The sequence below is a fragment of the Rhinolophus sinicus genome, chromosome 12, assembly GCF_057876585.1.
Source record: "Rhinolophus sinicus isolate RSI-liver-muscle chromosome 12, RSI-T2T, whole genome shotgun sequence".
Lineage (NCBI taxonomy): Eukaryota > Metazoa > Chordata > Mammalia > Chiroptera > Rhinolophidae > Rhinolophus > Rhinolophus sinicus.
Genome location: NC_142512.1, coordinates 7,193,564 through 7,215,726, shown reverse-complemented (window position 1 = coordinate 7,215,726; position 22,163 = coordinate 7,193,564). Strand labels below are relative to the sequence as shown.

At 33.3% G+C, this 22,163-nt stretch overlaps 1 protein-coding gene and 1 non-coding gene across 5 annotated transcripts in view; one reads left to right on the top strand and one right to left on the bottom strand.

The window, feature by feature from the left end:
• ZNF624 (zinc finger protein 624) overlaps nucleotides 1–15,837 on the top strand; it is a 31,792-nt gene extending 15,955 nt beyond the window's left edge. For all 4 annotated transcript variants that reach the window (XM_019757403.3, XM_074320335.2, XM_074320336.2 and 1 more), the window contains one exon: nucleotides 4,664–15,837. In XM_019757403.3, the coding sequence (XP_019612962.3) occupies nucleotides 4,664–6,882 (2,219 nt within the window). In that variant the 3' untranslated portion in view covers nucleotides 6,883–15,837. The remainder of the gene's footprint in view (nucleotides 1–4,663) is intronic.
• Nucleotides 15,838–21,349: 5,512 nt separating this feature from the next.
• Nucleotides 21,350–21,479, bottom strand: LOC148756462 (small nucleolar RNA SNORA33). Its single transcript, XR_016018120.1, has one exon. It is a non-coding gene; the product is annotated as a small nucleolar RNA SNORA33 (small nucleolar RNA).
• Between the last annotated feature and the right edge of the window lie 684 nt (nucleotides 21,480–22,163).

The following is a 22,163-nucleotide window of genomic DNA, read 5'->3' as shown; positions in this document are numbered from 1 at the left end:
CCGTATGGGAGTTTTCTAGTAATCTTGTTACACCTTAAATGCTACTGTAGTCAGAAAAAACATTCTGTACGATTTCAGTCTTTGCAAATTTCTTAAAATGTGCTTTACCACATGGCCAATTTTCATAAATATTTTGTGTGCAGTTGGAAAAATGTGTGATCTATAGATACTGAGTGCAGTTCTAGATGTCATTTGTTAATTATGTTGCTAAAATCTATGTACTTACTAATTGTCCGCTAATTCTATCGCTTATTGAGAAAAAAAAATTTAAGTCCCCCAGTATGACTGTAGATTTTCTTATTTTATTTCCTTTAATTTTTTCCTTTATGTGTTTTGAAACTGCATTATTAGGTAAATACAAAGTTAGAACTATTATATCTTTCTGACAAATTCGACCTTTTATCATTATGAAGTGTCTTTTTAAATTTCTGTTAATGATTTTTGCTGTAAAGTCTCTTTTGCCTGATATTAATATTACTATAGCATCACTCTTTTAGTTATTGTATATATGGTATATCTTTTTTCATCTGTTCACTGTAATCTTTTATATGTACTCTTATTTTGTATTTCTCTTGTAAGAAGCATATTGTTAGGTTTTTGTTTTAACTGATCTGACAGTCTGTATCTTTTAGGATATTTAGTCCATTTGTACATAATACAGTTATGTAATATTTAAATCTACCATCTAACTATGAAAATATTTTGCCTGTTCTGTATTCTTTTCCTCCCCATGCATGTCTTCCTTTAGATATATCATTTATTTTATTTCCCTCTATAATCACTTGATAATTATAAATTTTAAATTATTTGTTTAGTGGTTAACAAACAAATAATATAGATTTTCCCTCTTTCTAATCAATATAAGTATCTTAGAACAGCTTATTTCATTTGACTTCATTTCATTTATATGTTACTGAAGTTGTATATTTTAATTCCGTTTATATATGTCAAATCTCATCAGACATTATTATTAATGTTATGTGCAGTCAATATTCATTAAGATTTACCTATATTTTTACCTGACCTTTCTCTTCATTTTTTTTTCTCTGCTTTTCTGGGCTTCTACCGAGAATTATTTTTTTTCTGCTTAAAGAATGCCCTTTAATGTTTTCTTTTATTGCAATCTGCTTGTGTTATATTCTCTCCATTTTTCTTTTTGCCTAAATATGTCTTTATTTAACCTCATTCTTTTAACTTGTTGTGTTCTAAAATTGAAATAATTTTTGTCAAGATATATTTGCTTTAGACATTTCATCATTAGTCAGTGTTCTTGACTTTGACCAGGCATATCTTACTAGTATGACCCATGGCATTTATTTTATGGTAACTTCTAGTGCCACTATAAATTAATAGAATATTGGTGCTTGTGGCATGGGTTCCATATTCAGAAGAGCAAATGGAAGACAATGGATGACTTCTCTGAGGACAAGGTTTCCCAAAGTTTATTCTGTGTGTTATGTGGGATATTAGTAAATTTACTAAAAAATATCTCAATACCTTTAATATGCTTGTATTTCTCATATCTCAAGGAGGCATGACAAAACACATTGGCCAAAGGACACTTATTTTTCCCCGAATAACTTGGGTCCATACATTAAGAAAATTATATTGTAACAATGATAATAACAGTCACAATTTATTAGACATCTATTACTGGCATTCTTCTAGGAAATTTACTTATATAATTTCATTGAATGTGACCTTTAAAATAACTCTATATAGTAGACATGTACCTCTGTTTAACAGCAAGAAACTGAAGCTCAAAGCAGTAAAATGCGTACAATTATTGTCACAACTGGTATTTGGAAATTAATATGTATAACTAAGTCTGTGTTCTTGTCACTATGCTTCAGAGAAAAGGAGACGGGACCACAACCTGGAAATAAGTTGAAAGAGGGGTAATTCCAAGGGCACAGGCCTCAGGAAAATCCAGTAAGAACACAATGTCTACCTCTGAGAGTCTGACATAATAGTGAAGTTCTACAAGGCAAGATGTCTGACTAGGTGGTATATTTTAAACCACTGAGCTGTGTTTGGAGGCAAAAGGCCCATCTCTAAAAGGAAAAGAGATAGGAAAACTGAATAAGAACCTTCAGCACATGGGAAGTTAAGGGAGGAAGGCTGGAGACTATTAAGAAACTGGATTCTAGCCACCAGAACTAAAGAAATAAGAGGCCTGGTGAGCATAGGTATCTGGAACCATGGTGATACTCAATTATGACAAGGATTATAATGAAGGTAGAGTTCTCACTTTTAACACCTGGATTCAAACCTGGATCTGTCATTTATGAGCTTTAGTTAACCATGTTGAACTTCAGGTTATGAATCAAAATGAGATGGTTGTTGTTAAGAATGGAGATACGTTTATAAATGTGTTGACTATGGGATATTTAGCCTTTATTTTTAAATGATATTTTTGGTAAATTTAGAATTTTAGGTTGGCATTTATATTCTTTCAGCATTTTGGTGGTATCATTCCATTGTTTTCTGTCTTATTACATAGAATCTGTTGAGAAGTCAGCCATCTCTCTGATTTAGGAGTTAGCAAACCTTTTGTGAGAAGTGGGTATTTTAGGCTTTGTAGGACTTTAATGTCTCTATAGCAATGACTCAATTCTTCATTATAGCACAAAAGCATCCACGGACAATATTTTAAACAAAGAATATGGCTGTGTTTTGCTAAACCTTCATTTATGGACACAGAAATTTGAATTTCATATAGTTTTACTGTGTCACAATACATTATTCTTTTGGTATATTTTTCACCCATTTTAAAATACAAAAACTATTCTTCCTGGCCATACAAAAACATACAGTGAGCCGGATTTGGCTGTAATTTGTAACCTCTGATCTCTCACTCCTTGAAGGAAATGTCTTTTTTTGCCACTGCTGGCTGAAAATTAAAAGATTTAATTTTCAACAGTTTTACCACTGTGTGCCTTAAAATTTTAAAAGATTTAATTTTCAACAGTTTTACCACTGTATAGTTTTCTTTGTATTACTCCTACATAGAATTCATTTGGTTTGTAGAACATGTGACTTGATATTTTTTTTATCTGTTTTGAAAAATCCTTGGGCATTATTTCTTTGAATTTGCTTGTATCCCATCCTCTCTTCTCCTTCTAGCCTTCTAGGGCTCTTGTTTACACCTGTGATAGACTTTTTTATTCTATCCTTTGTGTCTCATATGCTTTTTAAAATAATGTTTTCAAGTTTTTCATCATTCTGTGCTTCAGTGTAGATATATTCTACTGACCTATTTCCCATTTTGCTAACACTTTCACATGCCTTATCTGCTTTTAGCCTATCCTTAGTTCTTAATTTGTTTATTTTCCAGAATTACCATTTTGTTCTTATTTTATACTTTCCAATTATTTGGTGACATTATTAATCTTGTCTTGTTTTCTTCAATATATTAATCATGGTTATTTTAAAAGTTCATGTCTAAGACCTCAATTATTTGGATCCCTTTTAGATCTATTTTTATTATGTTTTGTTCTTGAGTTTTTTCTCATATTATTTTTATGTCTTTGTATGCCTGATATTTTTCATTGTCAGGCACTGCATGTGAAAACCTATAACAATAATTTGAGGTTCTGGATTATGTAGTCTCTTTACATAGAGGATTAATGTTTGTTTTTTGGTGAGCTGCTAGGATATGAGGCTCTAACAATCTTTAGTCACCTTGATTCAACTAGGCATTTAAATGAGCTAAGTTTTAATGCTTGCATTATAGGGTTTTCTTCTTTGTTGGCCCTGAATTCAAGTCTTGGACCAGCCCTGTGCGTCCATACCATAAGTTTTAAAGTCATAAAACCATTCTATCCACAAAAGATTTTGATCTAATTTCTTTTTAAGTATTTAGATACAATTACCTATAAATGAATTAGAAATATAAAAGCATAAAAGGTTTTAAAAAGTGAAATATTAAGTTGCATATGCAAAAAATGAATTTTGACAAACTGTCAGAAATGTTCTCAAGACATAAAAAGGTTATAAAACTATTTCTAATAATTATCACTATTTGAAATATCAATAACCACAAAAATTAATTTTGACTAGTTTGTAGTTCAGCCTGTTTTCTGAAAGGTTAGTGTCCTTTTCCCTAAAAGTTTTTTTAAAAGTTATGTAACAAAGACTTGAATAGCTACTGTGACAGGGAAATTTGAGAATGCCCTCACTTCCCCCCCCCAAAAAAAAAAAAAAAAAAAAAAAAGAATGAAAAATTTAAAAAGAAAGAAAAATTAGCTAGTCAGCAAAGAATTAAAATAAATAGAAAGATAGAAAGTATGGTTGGGGGCAAATATCTGGTTTGTGGAGTAAATGAGAAGCAAGGTAGTCACAACTTATGAAGAATGCTCTCTAAACAAGTTGACTAAACGGAATGAAAAAAGAAATATTTGAGAGACTTAGATTCTAGGAGCTTTACCATGAATGATTTTTTTTTTCATAGAGGAGCTACTCCTTGAATTTACTACTTTCGTTCTTTGCTCTAGCAGCCTCCCTTAACTCTACCTCTTTCTTCCTAGAAAACAAGGCCAGTTTGCAAGCAGTTAAAACCACATATTTATTATCAACCCAAGTTTCCCTTTTTAGTATTCAGTTTAGTGAGAGCTCCCCAACTTAGGACATGGGCTCATTTGACTTTTCTTTTTCCCCCCAGAGTTGGAGACCAAACCTGCAACCAAGAATGCAATAGTAATAGAGGATATCTCTGAAGATTTATTACAGGAGACTATAGTAGAGAAACTCGCAGAGAATGGTCTATGGAACTCCAGAATGGGAGGATTATGGAAATGGAATGACAGGATATCAAGACTGCAAAATAGTCAGGAGAGTCAGAGCCAGAGAATAGTTATACACAAGAAAATTGCCACTGGTCAAAGAGGCTTTAGATTTGGGTCTATCGTTTTTCCAGAACGAGGAGTTATCACAGAAGAACCCCATAGAAAATGCCAAACACATGAGGACAATTTCACAGAGAATTTAAATTTGAATACAGATACGCATTTGGAGAAGAAAAATTGCAAGGATACAGAAGGCAGCAGAGCTGTAAGGCCTACTTCAGAACTTACTTTAGGGGGAAAAAACAATAATAAAGAAAAACCCTATAAATGTAGTACCTGTGAAAAGGCCTTTCGTTATAGGTCATTACTCATTCAACATCAGAGAACTCACACTAAAGAAAAACCTTATGAATGTAATGAATGTGGGAAAATGTTCAGTCAGCCTTCATATCTTAGTCAACATAAAAAAATTCACACTGGAGAAAAACCCTATAAATGTAACGAATGTGGAAAGACCTTTATTGCTTCTTCATCGCTTATGGTACATCAGAGAATTCATACTAAGGAGAAACCTTATCAATGCAATGTCTGTGGAAAATCTTTTAGCCAGTGTGCCCGCCTTAATCAGCACCAGAGAATTCAAACTGGAGAGAAGCCCTATAAGTGTAGTGAATGTGGAAAAGCTTTTAGTGATAAATCAAAACTTGCACGACATCAAGAAACTCACAATGGAGAGAAACCCTACAAATGTAATGATTGTGGGAAAGCCTTCAGGAATAAGTCTTATCTTAGTGTACATCAGAAGACCCATACTGAGGAGAAACCATATAAATGCAATGAGTGTGGGAAATCCTTCAAGAATACCACAATTTTTAACGTTCATCAGAGAATTCATACTGGAGAGAAACCCTTTAGATGTAATGAATGTGGAAAAGCCTATAGAAGCAATTCAAGCCTTATTGTACATATAAGAACTCATACTGGGGAAAAACCCTATGAATGTAATGAATGTGGGAAAGCATTCAATCGTATAGCAAATTTCACAGAACATCAGAGAATTCACACAGGAGAAAAACCCTATAAATGTAATGAATGTGGGAAAGCATTCATTAATTATTCATGCCTTACTGTACACCACAGAATGCATACAGGAGAGAAACCTTATAAATGTAATGAATGTGGAAAGGCCTTCATGCGTTCTTCATCTCTAATTATACATCAACGAATTCATACTGAAGAGAAACCTTATCTATGTAATGAATGTGGGGAATCTTTCAGAATAAAATCACACTTAACTGTACATCAAAGGATTCATACTGGAGAGAAACCATATAAATGTACTGACTGTGAGAGAGCATTCACCAAAATGGTAAATCTCAAGGAGCATCAGAAAATTCATACTGGAGTGAAACCCTATAAGTGCTGTGATTGTGGAAAATCCTTCAGGACTAAGTCATACCTTATTGTACATCAAAGGACCCATACTGGAGAAAAACCATATAAATGTAATGAATGTGAGAAAGCTTTCACTAATACATCACAGCTTACTGTGCATCAAAGAAGGCATACTGGAGAAAAACCCTATAAATGTAATGAATGTGGGAAAGTTTTCACAAGTAACTCAGGATTTAATACCCATCAGAGAACACATACTGGAGAGAAACCATTTAAATGTAATGACTGTGGGAAAGCATTTAGTCAGATGGTACATGTCACAGAACATCAGAAAATACATAGTGGAGAGAAACCCTATAAATGTGATGTCTGTGGAAAAGCCTTTAGGAGGGGTTCATACCTTACAGTGCATTGGAGAACACATACTGGAGAAAAACCCTATACATGTAAAGAATGTGGAAAAGGTTGTATTACTCTATCACAGCTAACTCTACATCAGAGAATTCATACTGGGGAGAAGCCCTATAAATGTGAAGAATGTGGAAAAGCCTTCAGAACTAATTCAGACTTTACTGTACATCTGAGGATGCATACTGGAGAAAAGCCCTATAAATGTAGTGAATGTGGAAAAGCCTTCAGGAGTAGCTCAAGCCTTACTGTACATCAAAAAATACATCAAAGAGAACCTCAGTTAATGTAGAGAATAATAAATCATCATCCAGATGTCTACTCCACAAGAAGAAGAATAAACTGTATATTTAATGAATGTGGGAAGACTTTCAGAAGCAATTTGCCAGAAAATACACCATAAAAGACACTATAAACATGTATGAGGAAAAGCATTTAATCATATTAAATCTTAGAAGTTATAAGAAAACTCACGATAGAATGAAATGTACAAATGAAAACTTTCATCCAGATTTCATACATTATTCATTTAACAAATTATTTTCAATGAATTGCCTATATATTTTTTGGCTATTTTTCTATTGATTTGTCTGTCTTATAAATCTGGAGGTGCTCTTTATGTATTTTAGGTATTAATCATTTGTCATGTGCGTTGCAGATGTTTTTCTTAATCTAGCATTTGTCTTTGTACTTTTTTTATATGGTAAAAGAAGTCACCACATTTTTTTAAAAAATTTTTATTGTAAAGTATACCTTTTCTTTTTAAAATTCTTTATTTACTCTTTTAGTTAAAAGAGTCTCCTTAACCCCTAGTTTATACATAGTCTCCTAAATCTGTTTCTAAGATTTTGATCATTTTATTTTTTACATTGAAGTCTTTAACCCATCTGGACTGGAGAGCTATTGATAGAAAAGCAACTCCAAATGATCACTAACCTGTGAAATATTATGAATCTAAATAAAACTCAGGGAAATGCAAATTAAAACATCCAATCAGATCTAACTTTCACTTCATGAAATTAGCAAATTTAGAGATCTTTTGTTAGTGGGGTTTGGGAAACCATGTACTCTTACCAAAAGGTTATATCAACTTTTATTTCCACCAGCAGTCCAGAAATACACATTTAATTTTTTAAATAAAACTTTTTAAATGTTTTGACCCAGAAGTCTCACTTTTGGGAATCTGTCCTATATAATTAACAGCATCAATGCAAAGAATAAACAGAAATAAGGATGTTTATTGAAGTATTGTTTGTAGAGGCAAAGAAGAAACCCAACTGGAGACAAAATAAATGGCCATTAATAGGTGAATGGTTGGATGAATTGTGATATACCCTGGTATATGGAATAGTATGAGAGTAATTTTTAAAACGAATTATATGTACACTAGTTGATTTCAAGGTTTTTCCACAACTTATGACAAGGAATTGCTTTATTACAAGTAGGTATGTGTACAATATTTCATTTTTGTTAAATGGTTAACCCACTTATGTATTTATGTGTATTATGTGATTAGATGAGCACAGAAACAAATATGGAAGAATATACACCATACTGTTAATATTGGTTAATTTGAAGAGAGGAGAAGAAGAGAAGTTGGGAGATAAGTAGGGGAAAAGACTGGGAAAAAATAAAAATGTAAGTGCAGCATGTATGGTATAAAACTATATGTAAAACTATATATTTGTGTGAACTTTTGAGAGCCGTGAATGAAAATAGTCTCCAAAGCATTAACGATGGTTACTTCAGAGTTGGGGAAGTATCAGATATTTTTTGTTTCTTTGACTTTCCTGCGCTTTTCTGTACTTTTAAGTTTTTCTTTCTAATAAGCATGTAATATTTACATAAACAGGAAAAAGCTAATTTATTGGACACCTGTTATATACCAGGAATCACCCTAGGCACTGGATGTGCATTGGTGGGGGAAGGGCGGTCATGGATCTAAGAACTTGGGAATTAGTTTTGATGCTGCCTTGATTCCAAAGAAGTTACCCAACACCTTACTCCTCCCACCCTGTTTCATTTGGAAAAGATAATAGAAATTTCGTATAGCTGGAAAACGTGTCCAAGAATATCTAGACTTGTATCCAGGTTATAGAGAAGACCACAAGCCTCAGAGAGAAGTTCCACTTTCAACATGGTGCAAAAGTAAAGGTCGTGGTAAAAAGTTCTGTGTATAGCCTCACAGAACATTGTGGAGTATAGAGAGGGGAAATAGCCAGGAACTCCCAAGTCCACAATGAAAGCGTGGAAATTCTGGGAATACTAAGAGAGTCCTAGATTCAGTGTGGGAATCCAGAGGCTGTGGACCTGATACTAGAAAGCTCTAACACCGTGGACCTGGTATCCAAAAAGGACAAGGCATGATGAGCTATGCTTCAATGGAGACTGAAGGAAAGAAAAATACCCCTCTTACAATGTATACAATAGACAAATATCTATTTAACATTGGGAAGAAGATGTTGGATGAATGATGTGAGCTATCTCCCATCATAAATGAATAATTTGACATTGTCGTTGAAATGACCACTTCTGATTGAATTTTGATAGTGAAATTTATTAACTTGCCAAGAGACTCATCTTCTTTGGATACAATGTACTACTTCCTGATCGGAAAGTTTGAGGGTTAGACCTTGAAATACTACCCTTAGAAAACCCTGCTGTTGTTACAAAATAGTCACAGGGATATAAAGTACAGTATAGAAAATATAGTTAATATTGTTACAGTTATGTATGTGTCATGTGGGTACTAAATTTATTGGGATCACCTAGTAACTTATATAGTTGTCTAACCTCTATGCTGTACATCTGAAACATAATAATGAATGTCAACTGTAATTGGGGGGAAAAATTAAACCCTGCTGTCAAACAGTTGACTTGACGATGTCAACTCTATTGGCTATTCCTTTCTACCGCCTAACTCTCACCACACCTAAACCCAGCCTCCGATCCCTGTCTCAGAGCCAAGCATTTCAAGAAGAGGAGCATGGTCAGCAGGTTCAAATGACTTAAAAACTGAAAAGTGTCCATTGAAGATACAGGCCACCTTTACTACAGCAGTTTCAAAGGAGTGGTAAGGTGCAAAAGCCTGGTTCTAGTGTGTAATTTGTTATCTCAGCATAGGTATAATTTCCATTTCCTTAGGGACTAATAATGTTGAGACCCCTTTTAGGTGTTGATCAGCTTTTCAATATCCTCTTGAGAATTGCATGTGCAAGACTTTTGCCCATATTTTTATTGGAAACTCTTTTGTTCCTTAATATTCTGTGTACAAGGTATTTTTCAGATACTTGCATTACAAATATCTCCCTATCTTGCAGCTTGCCTTTTATCTCTAAATAAATTTTTTGATGAATTGAAGTCTTTAATTTTGATGAAGAGTAATTAGTCATTTGTTTTATAAGTGCTTTATGTGCCCAGTTTAAGAAATCTTTTCTTAACCCAAGGTCATAAAGATTTTTTTCTTACATTTTATTCTGCATATCTACTGTTTTTACTTTTAGGTCTACAATCTGAAATTAATTTTTATGTATGGTGTGGGGTAAAGGTCAAAATATTTTCCATTCACATACACGATTTATTCAACATCATTTAATGAACAGACCATCGTCTCCCGTCCCTCTTGGGTTGCAGTGGTACCCTTATGCTATATCAGATGATCATATTATGTGAGGGTGTATTTCTAGATTATCCTGTTTCATTGTTCTATTGAACACAAAAGGTTCTTAGTGAAAACAGACTTGTAGTACTATAATATAATAATATGATATAATACCAGGTCTTATATTAATTTTTGCTCTATATTTAAAGATGCATTAGAGCTGATTGTCCAGCTAGGTCTTATTTTCGGGGAAACATGGTAAGTCTTAGCATCTGGCAGTATATGTCTTCTAATTTTGTTCTCGTTCAAAATTGTCACTGCAATTCTAGGTCGTTAGCATCTTCATATATTTTTTGAATGATTTTTTTCAACTACTGTATGCCAAAAATTTGGGATTTTCATGGGCATTGCATCAGCTATATAATTTTGGGAGAATGGGCACCTTAACAATATTGAGATATCCAATCTATGAGCATGCTACACTTTTTCATTTATATCTTGTAATTTCAGCAATTTTTATATTTTTTCAGTGTAAAAGTTTGAGCATTTTTATTAGGTTAGTCCCATGTATTTGATATTTAGATGTTATTATAAATACTATCATCTTTTGTGATTTTTGGTACATATAGTATATTGTTACAGTATATATAACATAACATTACATTTATAATATGTATAGTATATATTATATGTAATAGATTTTTTTAAACTGACCTTATATCCAGTGACCTTGCTAAATTCACTTGCTAATTTTAATAATGTGTTCATTCTTTTGGACTTTCTCTGTACACATCTGCAATAACATCTTTTTACTTCATTCTTTCTAATCGTTATAGCATTTTTTAAAACTTGATTATGCTGCCTAGGACCTCCATGTGTAGTGATTATGGACATCTTTGCCTTTTTCCCTAAATCTAAAGGAAAACCTTAAACATTTTACCATTAGGTGTGAAATGAGATATAAATTTGTTTATAGATAATTTCTATCAGATCAATGAAATTCCCCTTAAATCCTAGTTTGCTGAGATATTTTTTCATGGACAGGTGTTGAATTTCATCAAATACATATTTTTGCAACTATTGAGATGACCATATGGTCTGTTAATGTGGTTGATTTATATGGATAGATTTTTTTTAATTTTAAAAATTGTGATAAAATGCACTTAACATAAAATTTACCATCTTGACCATTTTTAAGTGTACAGTTCAGTGTTATGATTACATTCATATTGTTGTGCAACCATCACCACCATCCATATCCAAAACTCATCTCTCTAAGCTGAAACTCAATACCCCTTAAACAATAACTCTCCGTATCCCCCTCCCCGTACCTCCTGGAAACTACCATTCTACTTCTTGTCTCTATGAGTTTGACTACTTTAGGTATCTCATATAAATATTCATTTGTTGGGACTGGCTTATTTCATTTAGCATAATGTCCCCAAAGTTCATCTGTGTGGATTGATTTTTGAATGTTAAGGCAACTTTGTATTCCTGGAATAGATTCCAACTGCTCATTATACAGTATCTTTTAAATATATTGTTGAATTAGATTTTCAAACTTTTCTGTAGGAGTTTATGTCTGTGTCCATATTGTCTTGTATGTTTCTTTCCCAAAATGTAGTAGGTTTGTAAAGGTTTAGTATTAGAATAATGCTGGGCTCATAAAATGAATTGAGAGTTGCTTCCTTTTTTTGTCCTCTGGAAGAGTGTGTGTAAGATTGGTATTACTGGTGTTAGTATTGTTTTTCATAAATGTTTTCTGTAAAAATCACCAGTAAAGCTATCTGAGCCAGGAATTTTCTTTGTAGGAAAGTTTTAAATTATAGATTTAATTACTTTGATAAACATAAGACTATTGAGATTTTCTATCTCTTGTGTCAGTTTTTAATTTGTCCATATCATATTATTGAAATATTTAATTATTGTCTTAAATAATTCATAATATCTGCTCTTTAAATTTTAATATCTGTAGGATCTCAAGTGATGTTCCCTTTTCAGTCTTGGCATTGGTAATTTGTGTGCCCTCTTTTTGTTTTCTTGATTGGGCTTTCTAGGAATTTAATACTTTATTAATCTTTTTAAGAAACCACCTCAACTACTATACAGCTAATTTCTTTTTCATTGATTCATGCTCTTTTATTTCCTTCTTTTCACTTTATTTGAATATGATTCACTGATGTTGTTTTATTCCTATATTCTTGAAATCTTAGATAATTAACTTTCAACCTTTCTTTTTGGCTTATATTTGTATTTAACATTCTGAATTCCTCTATAAGTACCTATTTAGTTTTATCCAATAGAGGTTTTTGTCACCTTTATTGACACAATAATAAATTGTACCAAATTTAACTTTACATTTTAATAAACTTTGGCAAATTTACATATCTGTATAACCACCACTAAAATCACCACTAAATCACCACCACTAAAATAAGGAATATTTTCATCACCCAAAAAATTTCTTGTACCCTTTCCCAGAAAATTCTCACCACCTCTAACTCCAAGAAACCATTAATCTGTTTTCTGTCACTATGTATTAAATATTATTTTCTATATTTTCATGTAAATGGAATTATATACTGTTTTGTGTCTACCTTCTTTTACTCAACATCAATTCTGAGATCATTCACGTGTGTATTACCTAGTACTTCATTCCCTTTTATTGATGGTTGACTTCCCATGTATCAATATACCACAATTTATTCATTCACCCATTGATGGACATTTGGATTGTTTCCAGTTTGGGGCTATTATGAATAAACTTGCTGTTAACATTCATGAACAAATTTTGTGCAGACATATTTTCATTTATAAATACCTAAGTTTGGAATTTCTGGGTCATATGGTTAACCTATAATTTTAGAAACTGCCAAGTTGTTTTCCAAAGTGTTCGTACTATTTTGCAACCCACCAACAATGTATGAGTTTTCCTCCTAGGCTTGCCAACTCGTGATATTATAAGTCGTTAATTTTAGTTTTTCTAACATGTATAGTAGTATTTCATAGTTTTAGTTTTCATTTCTCTGAAGATGAACGGTATTGAACATTTTCATGTGTTTAGTGACCATTTATGTCTTTCTTTTGTGAAGCATCTGTTTAAATTTTTTGCCCATTTAAATTAGGTTATTGTTATAATCATCATCACCATCATGATATAGTCTAGAGACAAGTCCTTTGTCAGATATATGTGTTGCAAATATTTTCTTCCAGCCTTTGGCTTTCCTTTCAACTTTCTTAGTGGTGTCTTTTGAAGAGAAGATGTTTTTATTTTAAAGGATATCAGTTTAACATTTCTTTTTTATGGAGCACATTTTTTGGGTCCTAAGAAATCTTCACTTACCCTAAGGTCCTTAAGTATTTTCTCCTATGTTTTCTTTTAGAATTTATATGATTTTAGATTTTATATGTAGGTCTATGATCCATTTTTTAGTTAATTTTTTGGTTCATAGATTTTAATATGTTGTATTATCATTCAATTAAAAATATTTTCTAAGTGCCATTATCATTTCTACCTTAACCCTTGATTTATTTATAAATGTTTTGCTTAATTTTAGACAATATGTGGGTTTTCTCTTTATTTATTACAGTTTTTTAGTTTAAAATTTCCACTGTGATCAAAGAACAAACTGTATTATTTCAATCATTAGAAATTTGTTGATACTTTATGGCCCAGCATTTTGGTAAATACTCAATGTTCACATGAAAATTGTGTGGAAATAAGAATTTCCACTCAAAATTTCTGCAGTGAGATGTTATAGTCTATAAATATTAATTAGATCACATTAGTAGCATTCTTCAAATCTTCTATATTCTTAGTGATTTATTTTTCTGCTTGTTCTACCAGCTACTAAGAATGGGGTCTTCAAATCTCCAACTTGTATGATTGTGGATTTACCTTTTTCTTCTTTTTCCAGCAGTTTGATTTAAATATTTTGAAATATATTATTCAATGCATATAAATTTAGGATTGTTATATCTATATCTTGTTGAGTTGACTATTAATGTTAAGTATTCTTCTCTATCTTTAGTAATATTTTCTGTTACAAATTCTAATTTTCTGATATTAATATAGCCCAAGCAATTTTCTTTTGGTTAGTGTGTACACATGGTGTTTTAAGCAGAATTCTTAAATGGGCCCTCAATTCTCAGCCCTTGGTATGCAAGAAATTTGAAGTTATTCCATCAAACACTAATCTAGCTGCTTTTGTGAAGGGATTTTACAGATGTAATTAAGGTCCCAAATCACCTCAAAGATAAGGAAATTTCCCTCAGTGGGCCTGACCTAATTGAGTCAGACCTTTAAAATTATGGACTTCTTTCAGGTCAAAGAGACTTGACATATTGAGGGGATTCAGTGTGAGTGACATTCTTCATTGCTAGCTTTGAAGATATAGGGGCTATGTGACAAAGAATGTGGGCATCAGTTAGGAACTGAGAGCACTTTGTGGCTGACAGCCAGCAAAGAAACAGGGACCTCAGTCCTATAACTTCAAGGAACTGAATTTTGCTAACAGATTGAGTGAACTCAAAAGCAGATTCTTCTCCAGTCTCCAGATAATCCAGCTGACTCCTTGATGTTTGAAACCCAAGCAGAGATTCAGCAACGACATGCTTGGACTTCTGATCTACAGAGCAGTACACTAATAAGTAGTTGTTTTAAGCTACTACTTGCATTAATGTGTTATGCAGCAGTAGAAAACAAATATACATGGTACAACTTTTTTCCATTCTTTTTATTTTAAACCTGTGTCCATGTATTTAAAGTGTGTCTGTTGTAAGCAGTATATATTTGGGTCTTATTTTTATCTAGTCGGATAATCTTTGTATTTTAATTGGAATGTTTAATCTATTTATATTTAATATAATTACTAATATGTTTGGGTGTAAGTCTGTCATTTTGTTATTTATTTTCTATTTGTTTTATCTGTTTCTTCTTTTATTTCTCCTGGTTTTTCTTTGGATTCATCAGATATTTTTCATTATCTCATTTTCTACTCTATTCAATTATATACTCATGTATTATTTCAGTGGTTACCCTAGAGCAGTGGTTCTCAAAACAATTTTCATAATAGTTCTAAAACATTATTTACCCATTCACTCTCATTTTTCTCATGAGAGTAGATTGGTATTTTTCAGAAACTACATGACGTGATGTTGCAAAAAACTTAATGAAAGAGATCTGAGAATTCAGCTATATTCTATTCAGATATTGTTATTGACTGAATTGTGTTTTCCCCACATTCATATGTTGAAGCCCTAATTGCCAGTACCCCAAAATATGACTCTGGTGATAGGGCCTTTAGAGCGGTGATAAGTTCAAATGAGACTGTTAGCATGGGCTCTAATCCAATCTGACTGGTGTCCTTTTCAGAAGAAGAGATTTGGATGCACAGAGAGACACCAAAGGTGCACATACAAAGAGACAACAATGTGAAGAGGCAGCAAGAGGGTGGCTACCAGCAAGCCAAGGGGAGAGGCCTCAGGAGAAATCAACCCTGCAGTCACCTAGATCTTGGGTTTCTGACCTCCAGAACTGTGAGAAGTAAGTTTATGTTGTTTAAGCCACCTAGTCTGTGGTATTTTGTTATGGCAGCCCTCGCAAACTAATATAGTCAGACATTAAAGAGATTTGCAAAAATGTAATACTACTATTTGCACTGATTTTTTGTTTTGAAAATATTATTTTTATCAAAAATATTTTTTCAATAGCATGTAGTTCATTGTTTTTTAAGATAAATATTTTATTTTTTTGCATTTTAATTTTAAATATAGTAAATTCAATAGCTATAACCTACCTAAATAAAAGCTCTTTGGTTTCCTCAGTAATTTTTAAAATCGTAAGGGTTTCCTGAAACTAAAATGTTTGAAAATCATTGTCCTTAAAATTCTTTATGAATCTTTGGCTCATTGCTGTGCTCTTGAAATTAACATTTCAATATTTCACAGCAATGAAATAACTAACAATTTAATTCCATATACTCCTTAACTTTTGTTCCATTGTCATATACAGAGGGTGCCAAAAAAATGTATGCACATTTTGAGAAAGAAAAAAAACTGTATTAAAATTATAATACTCAATATATACCGATAACAAAAGATGAATACAAGTCACATTTGACATCTGCAATTACAAGAGGTGCTCAAAGTGGTTACCATCAGCGACCAGACACTTCTGATTATGGCAAACTACTGCTTGAGCAACGTTGACCAAAGTGTCCACTTGTATTGCTGCGCATACTGTTTCAATTTCTTCCCGAAGTACCGCCAGTGTAGCCGGTTTTCTACAGTACACCACGTCCTTTAATGTTCCCCATAGGTAGAAGTCAAGGGGTGTTAAGTTGGAGGTTCTGTTGCATACTCACGCCTCCATTGTTGTTGTATTTCCACAATGTTCTTGAATTTCAAATACCATTTCAAAATGGTCTTGCACTCCTCTAATGACAACCCAAATGACAACCGCGCTCCCACCATTTTCTTTGTCCTGCTTGTCACATGGTGACACTAGCATTCATTTGATTAATGCCACCTTTTAAGCAAACGTCATACTACACATTGCTACCATAATTCAATTCAACTTCGAAAAGTCATACATAGATAACATCTCTTTAAATGTGTATACATTTTTTGGCACCCCCAGTATTTTATTTCTACATATGTTTTAAGCTCCAAAAGATATCTATTATTGTTTTAAGCTATGTTTATTTATATTTATTCACATATTTGCCTATCCTAGTGTTCTCATTCTTTCCTGAAGTTCCTTGTTCCAGCTAGAATCATTTTCTTTCTGCCTGGTTAATTCATTTTGGCATTTATTGTAGTATTCCAGGGGATTATGTCAGATTTTGTCTGAAATATCTTTATTTTGCATTAATTTAGGAAGGATGTTTTCTTTTAGGAAGGATATTTTCACTTGAATCAGGATTCTAGGCTGGTCTTTTGGGTTTTCTTATTGTTACTTTCTTTCATCACCTAAAATGAAATAACATTCCATTGTCTTCTGGATTTCAGAGTTTCTATTAAAAAGTCAAGTATGATTCTCGTCTTGTTTTTATTTTCTTCTACCTGCTTTTAAGATTTTTATTTTTGCCCTTGGTTTTCATAAGTTTTAATGTGATATGCCTAGGTTTGGAGGATTTTTCTGTTTGTTTTTAAATCATTTTTATAATTTGTAGAGCTTCTTCAGACTGTGTTATGATGCCTTTCACCAGTGTGGAGAAATTCTCAGTGAAATTCTCAGCTATACTCTTTAAGTATTGCTTCTGCCCCATTTTCTCCTTCATTCTAGGATTCCAATTATATATAAATTAGACCTTTCACCATGTTCCAGATATTGCTTAATATTTTCTGTATTTTCCATCCTTTTTATCCTCTGTGTGTATCAAATTGGATACGTTCTACTAGTATCTGTTGACCAATATCTATTCTGCTGTTTTTAATCTGCTGTTAAACCCACCTTTTAAATTCTTAATTGTAGTCAGATTTTTTTATTTCTGGAATTTTTGTCCTATCTTTATGTGGATTCTAGGTGTCTGCTGAAATTCTCCATTCTTTTTCTTTTTTCTTGAATTTATTAGTATTTATTTTAAAATTATCGACTGTTAACCTCAATAGCTGAATCACTTCTGAGTCAGTTTCTATGTTTATTATTTTTCTTGCTATTAGGTCAGCTGATCCTTTTTTTTTTTTTTAGCATGCCTTCTAATATTTCATTTAATGCCCAACATTATAGATGAAAAGAATTCTAGAGATACCTCATATAGCTTCTTCTAAAGAAGGGAGGGTCAAGTTTTATTTTTGCAGACAGTGGAAATACCAGTGGATCACTCTGGTCCCATTTATGATTGACTTTAGACTGTTAAAGTTGGTCTATTTCAGTTTTGCCCTTACTTCTAGAGCATGGTTCTTTTGCACTCTCAACGGAAAGTTGTTTACCAAAGTGTTTACCAAGCCCCTCTAACTTGGTAGGGCTTGATCTTAAAACTATAATCTGTTTTTACAGTACTAGGCAGCTGCTGAAAATCTTTGCTCATCTATTTAGCCTCTTAGGTGCTGGTTTTTATAAGTCTTCTCTTATTTTCACCACGCACAGCTTAGGAATCAGCTAACAAGTTGAGGGAAATTTTTGTGCAAACTTTAGGGCTGTCTCCTCTAGGATATTTATTTCCTCTTATCTAAACTCTGATACTATGACTGTTATTCTCTGCCCAAGCTTCATAATCTGGAAATTGCTTGCAGAAGAAAAGCCAAGTAAATGTGAAGTTTACCTTTTACACTTCATTTCTATGAAAAAATCTTACTTGATGTCAGTCAGCTTTTGTCATTCATTACCCAGTGCTGACAGGATAGAAACATGAATGAAGTAGACCTGGTGTCAGAGTTATACATACAAGGTCTGACAATTAAGTTCACGAACTCACCCGAGAAAAATTGCTACATACCTCATTGCTGAATATCCCTACGGTCACCTTCAAAGTACTCCCTTTGGGAATCTATGCACCGTTGCCAGCACCTAGTCCACCCTTCAAAGCAATTTCAGAACTCTTTCTGGAATAGACATCAGCGCTGTTGTTGTATTACCCTTGATGTCCTGAATGTCATCAAAATGTCTTCCTTTCAATATTTCCTTTATCTTTGGGTAAAGAAAGAAGACATCGTGGGCCAGATCAGATGAGTAGGGAGGGTGTTCCAATACAGTTATTTGTTTACTGGCTAAAAATTCCCTCACAGACAGTGCCATGTGAGCAGGTGCATTGTCATGATGCAAGAGCCATGAATTGGTGAAAAGTTCAGGTCGTTTTCATCCAACTTTTTCATGCAGCCTTTTCAGCACTTCCAAATAGTAAACTAGGTTAACTGTCCAGTTAGTACAAATTCATAATGAATAATCCTTCTGATATCAAAAAAGGTTAACAACATCATTTTGACTCTTGATTTGGACTGACGGAACTTTTGAGGTCGTGGCTGACTTCCATTGTGCACTTTGACACTTTGTTTCAGGGTCGTATTGATACACCCATGTTTCATCACCAGTGATAACATGGCCCCAAACATCGTCTTGCCTCTCCAAAAGGTCTTGGCAAACTTCGATTCTCCTTTGCTTTTGTTCATCACTGAGCTCCTTTGGGACCATTTCTGCACACACCTTTTTCATGCCAAGATTTTCAGTTAAGATTTTTCTAACTGTATCGCTATCAATGTTTACTTGGTCTGCTATGCTTCTTACAGTCAGCCAATTATTTTGACACACACTTGGAAAAATTTTTGCAATGTTTTCATCAGTTCTGTTCATTACTGGCCGCCCTGACCTCTCTTCATCAGTGACGCTTTCTCGCTCCTCAGAAAAACGTTTAATCCATTTGTACGCTGCCATTTTCTTCATGGCATTATCCCCATAAACTTGGACTAACATGTCCCTGATTTCACTTCCACTCTTGCCAAGTTTAACAAGAAATTTAATGTTTGTTCATTACTCTAATTCAAGCTCAGACATTCTCTCAATAACATACAAAAACACGCAACAACAATAATGAACGCCACTCAGCAAGACACCACCACACATCTACACGAACACAGCTGTGAGACACTGATATACCAAGGTTATGAAACCTTACTGAGCTGTTTGTACAGTGCTGTCAATGTACGCGCATGGTGTCAAGCTGTGAACCTAATTGTCAGACCTCGTAAAACAGATTAACAGGAGAAAAGCATACAAATTTATTTAATATAAGTTTTACATGACACTTGAACTCTCATAAGGAAATTAAGACCCAAAGAAGTGGCAAAACCTATATGCTGTTTTAGTAGGCTGAAAAAAAGAGCAGAAATTGTGGAAAAGTAACTAAATATATGGGAAGGCTATAAGGCAATAAGAATTATTTTAACAAGGTCTGTTTGCACGGAATGCTCTCAGTCTTGATTCCCTGTCTCTGCTGACAAAAAAATGATTCTTTCCTCCTAGTATGGAGAGTTCTTTTACACTGGAGTTTTATCTCCTGCTTTTAGGAAGAAACAGGAGGGGGCATCAGAGTGCACCTGCTTGTACCTGCTATTGTTCAAGAGACTTAGGTAAAATATGCCAAAATGGCATATTTTGGGGGCATATCCTGCCACCCTCCACCTCCAATTATCTAACCCTTAAAACAACATAGAATCATCCATGTCATCTTTCAACGGAAAATGAATAAAGTGGATCTAATTATGAGCTACATAAGATAAATCTAAACTGTGCAATCTTTCTTTAAATGGGGGAAGAAGGATATGTGTTATTAAAATATGCCCACGTCATCATTGACACAGAAAAGCTGTGGAAATACTCTAGACTAAAGAAAGTAAAAGATACTTGGTAATTAAAAGTAGACTAGATCTGTACTGTAGAGAGGGGTAAAAGGATATTTTAAGTCATTTGACAAAATTATAGTATGCACAGTAAGATATATAAAATTATTGTATCAACACAAAATATAGTGTTAACACACGCATTGACCTCACATATTTACCTTTTTTGTGAGAACACTTGAGTTCTGCTCTTAGCATTTCAGTTATACAATACAGCCTTATCAATATAGTCACCATATTATGCATTACATTTTCAGACTTTATTCGTATTATAATTGAAAATTCATACCCTTTTATCAGCCTCTCCCTATTTTTCCCACTCCTTAGCCCCAGGCAACCACCATTCTATTCTCTGTTTCTATTAGTTTAATTGTTATTTCTAAATGATTATACATATAAGTGATATCATGCAATATGTCTTTTTCTGTTTGCCTATTTCACTTAGAATAGTTCCTCAAGATTCATCCATGTTGTCACAAATGATAGGATTTCCTTCTTTTTTAGACTGAATAATATTCTGTTGTATGCACATATCATATTTTGTTTATCCATTCATCTGTCAATGGATACTTGGGTTGTTTCCATATCTGAGCTATTTTGAATGAACAAGTGGGACTACATCAAACTAAAAAATTTGCGCACAGCAAAGGAAACAATCAAAAGAGTAAAAAGGCAGCCTATGAAATGGGAGACAATATTTGCAAACCATTTATCTGAGAAGGGATTAACATCCAAAATATTTTTTTAAAAACTCCTATAACTCAATATCAAAAAGAAACCAAATAACCCAATTTTTTTTTTTTTTTTTTTTTTTTTTTTTTCTTGTAGCCATTTTCAGGGACCTTAACGACTTCAATGCCTTTAAGGCTCGTAACATGGCTTTACTATTGCCAGCTTTCTCTAAATTTCTGCAGAAACACATTCAGGTAAGCAGATTTATTGGCTGGCTTCAAATAACCCAATTTTAAATGGGCAAAGGACTTGAATAGACAGTTCTCAAAAAAAGACATATGGTGGCCACCAGTACATGAAAAGATGCTCAACATTACTAATCACCAGGGAAATGCAAATCAAAACCACAATGAGATATCACCTCACACCTGTCAGGGTAGATATTGACCAAAAAAAAAATAATAAGTGTTGACGAGGATGTAGAGAAACTAGAACCCTTGTGCACTGTTGGAGGGAATGGAAAATGGTGCAGCCATTGTGCAAAACAGTATGGCGGTTCCTAAAAAAATTAAAAATAGAATTACCATATGATCCAGCAAACCCACTTCTGGGCATACATCCAAAAGAATTTAAATCAAGATCTTGAAGAGATATCTGCACTCCCATTTTCATTGCAGCATTATTCACAATAGCTAAGGAAATTTTTATTTCTTTTTTCTTTTGAAAATTTCATAAAAATCAAGTACATTCTATTAAAACTAATAAATTTAAAATTGGTAAAAGAATTCACCATTGCCCTCTCTGACTGCACCCTAGAGACTCACTGCTGTCCTCTCTTGTGCTCCCCTTGACTCTGAAGAGGTCTCACCCCAGCCGGCACCTGACATTGGGTTGATTGATGCACCTGCTGAGAGGTCATCTCTCCAACTAGACCTTGAGCTTCCTCACACTCACCCCTATAT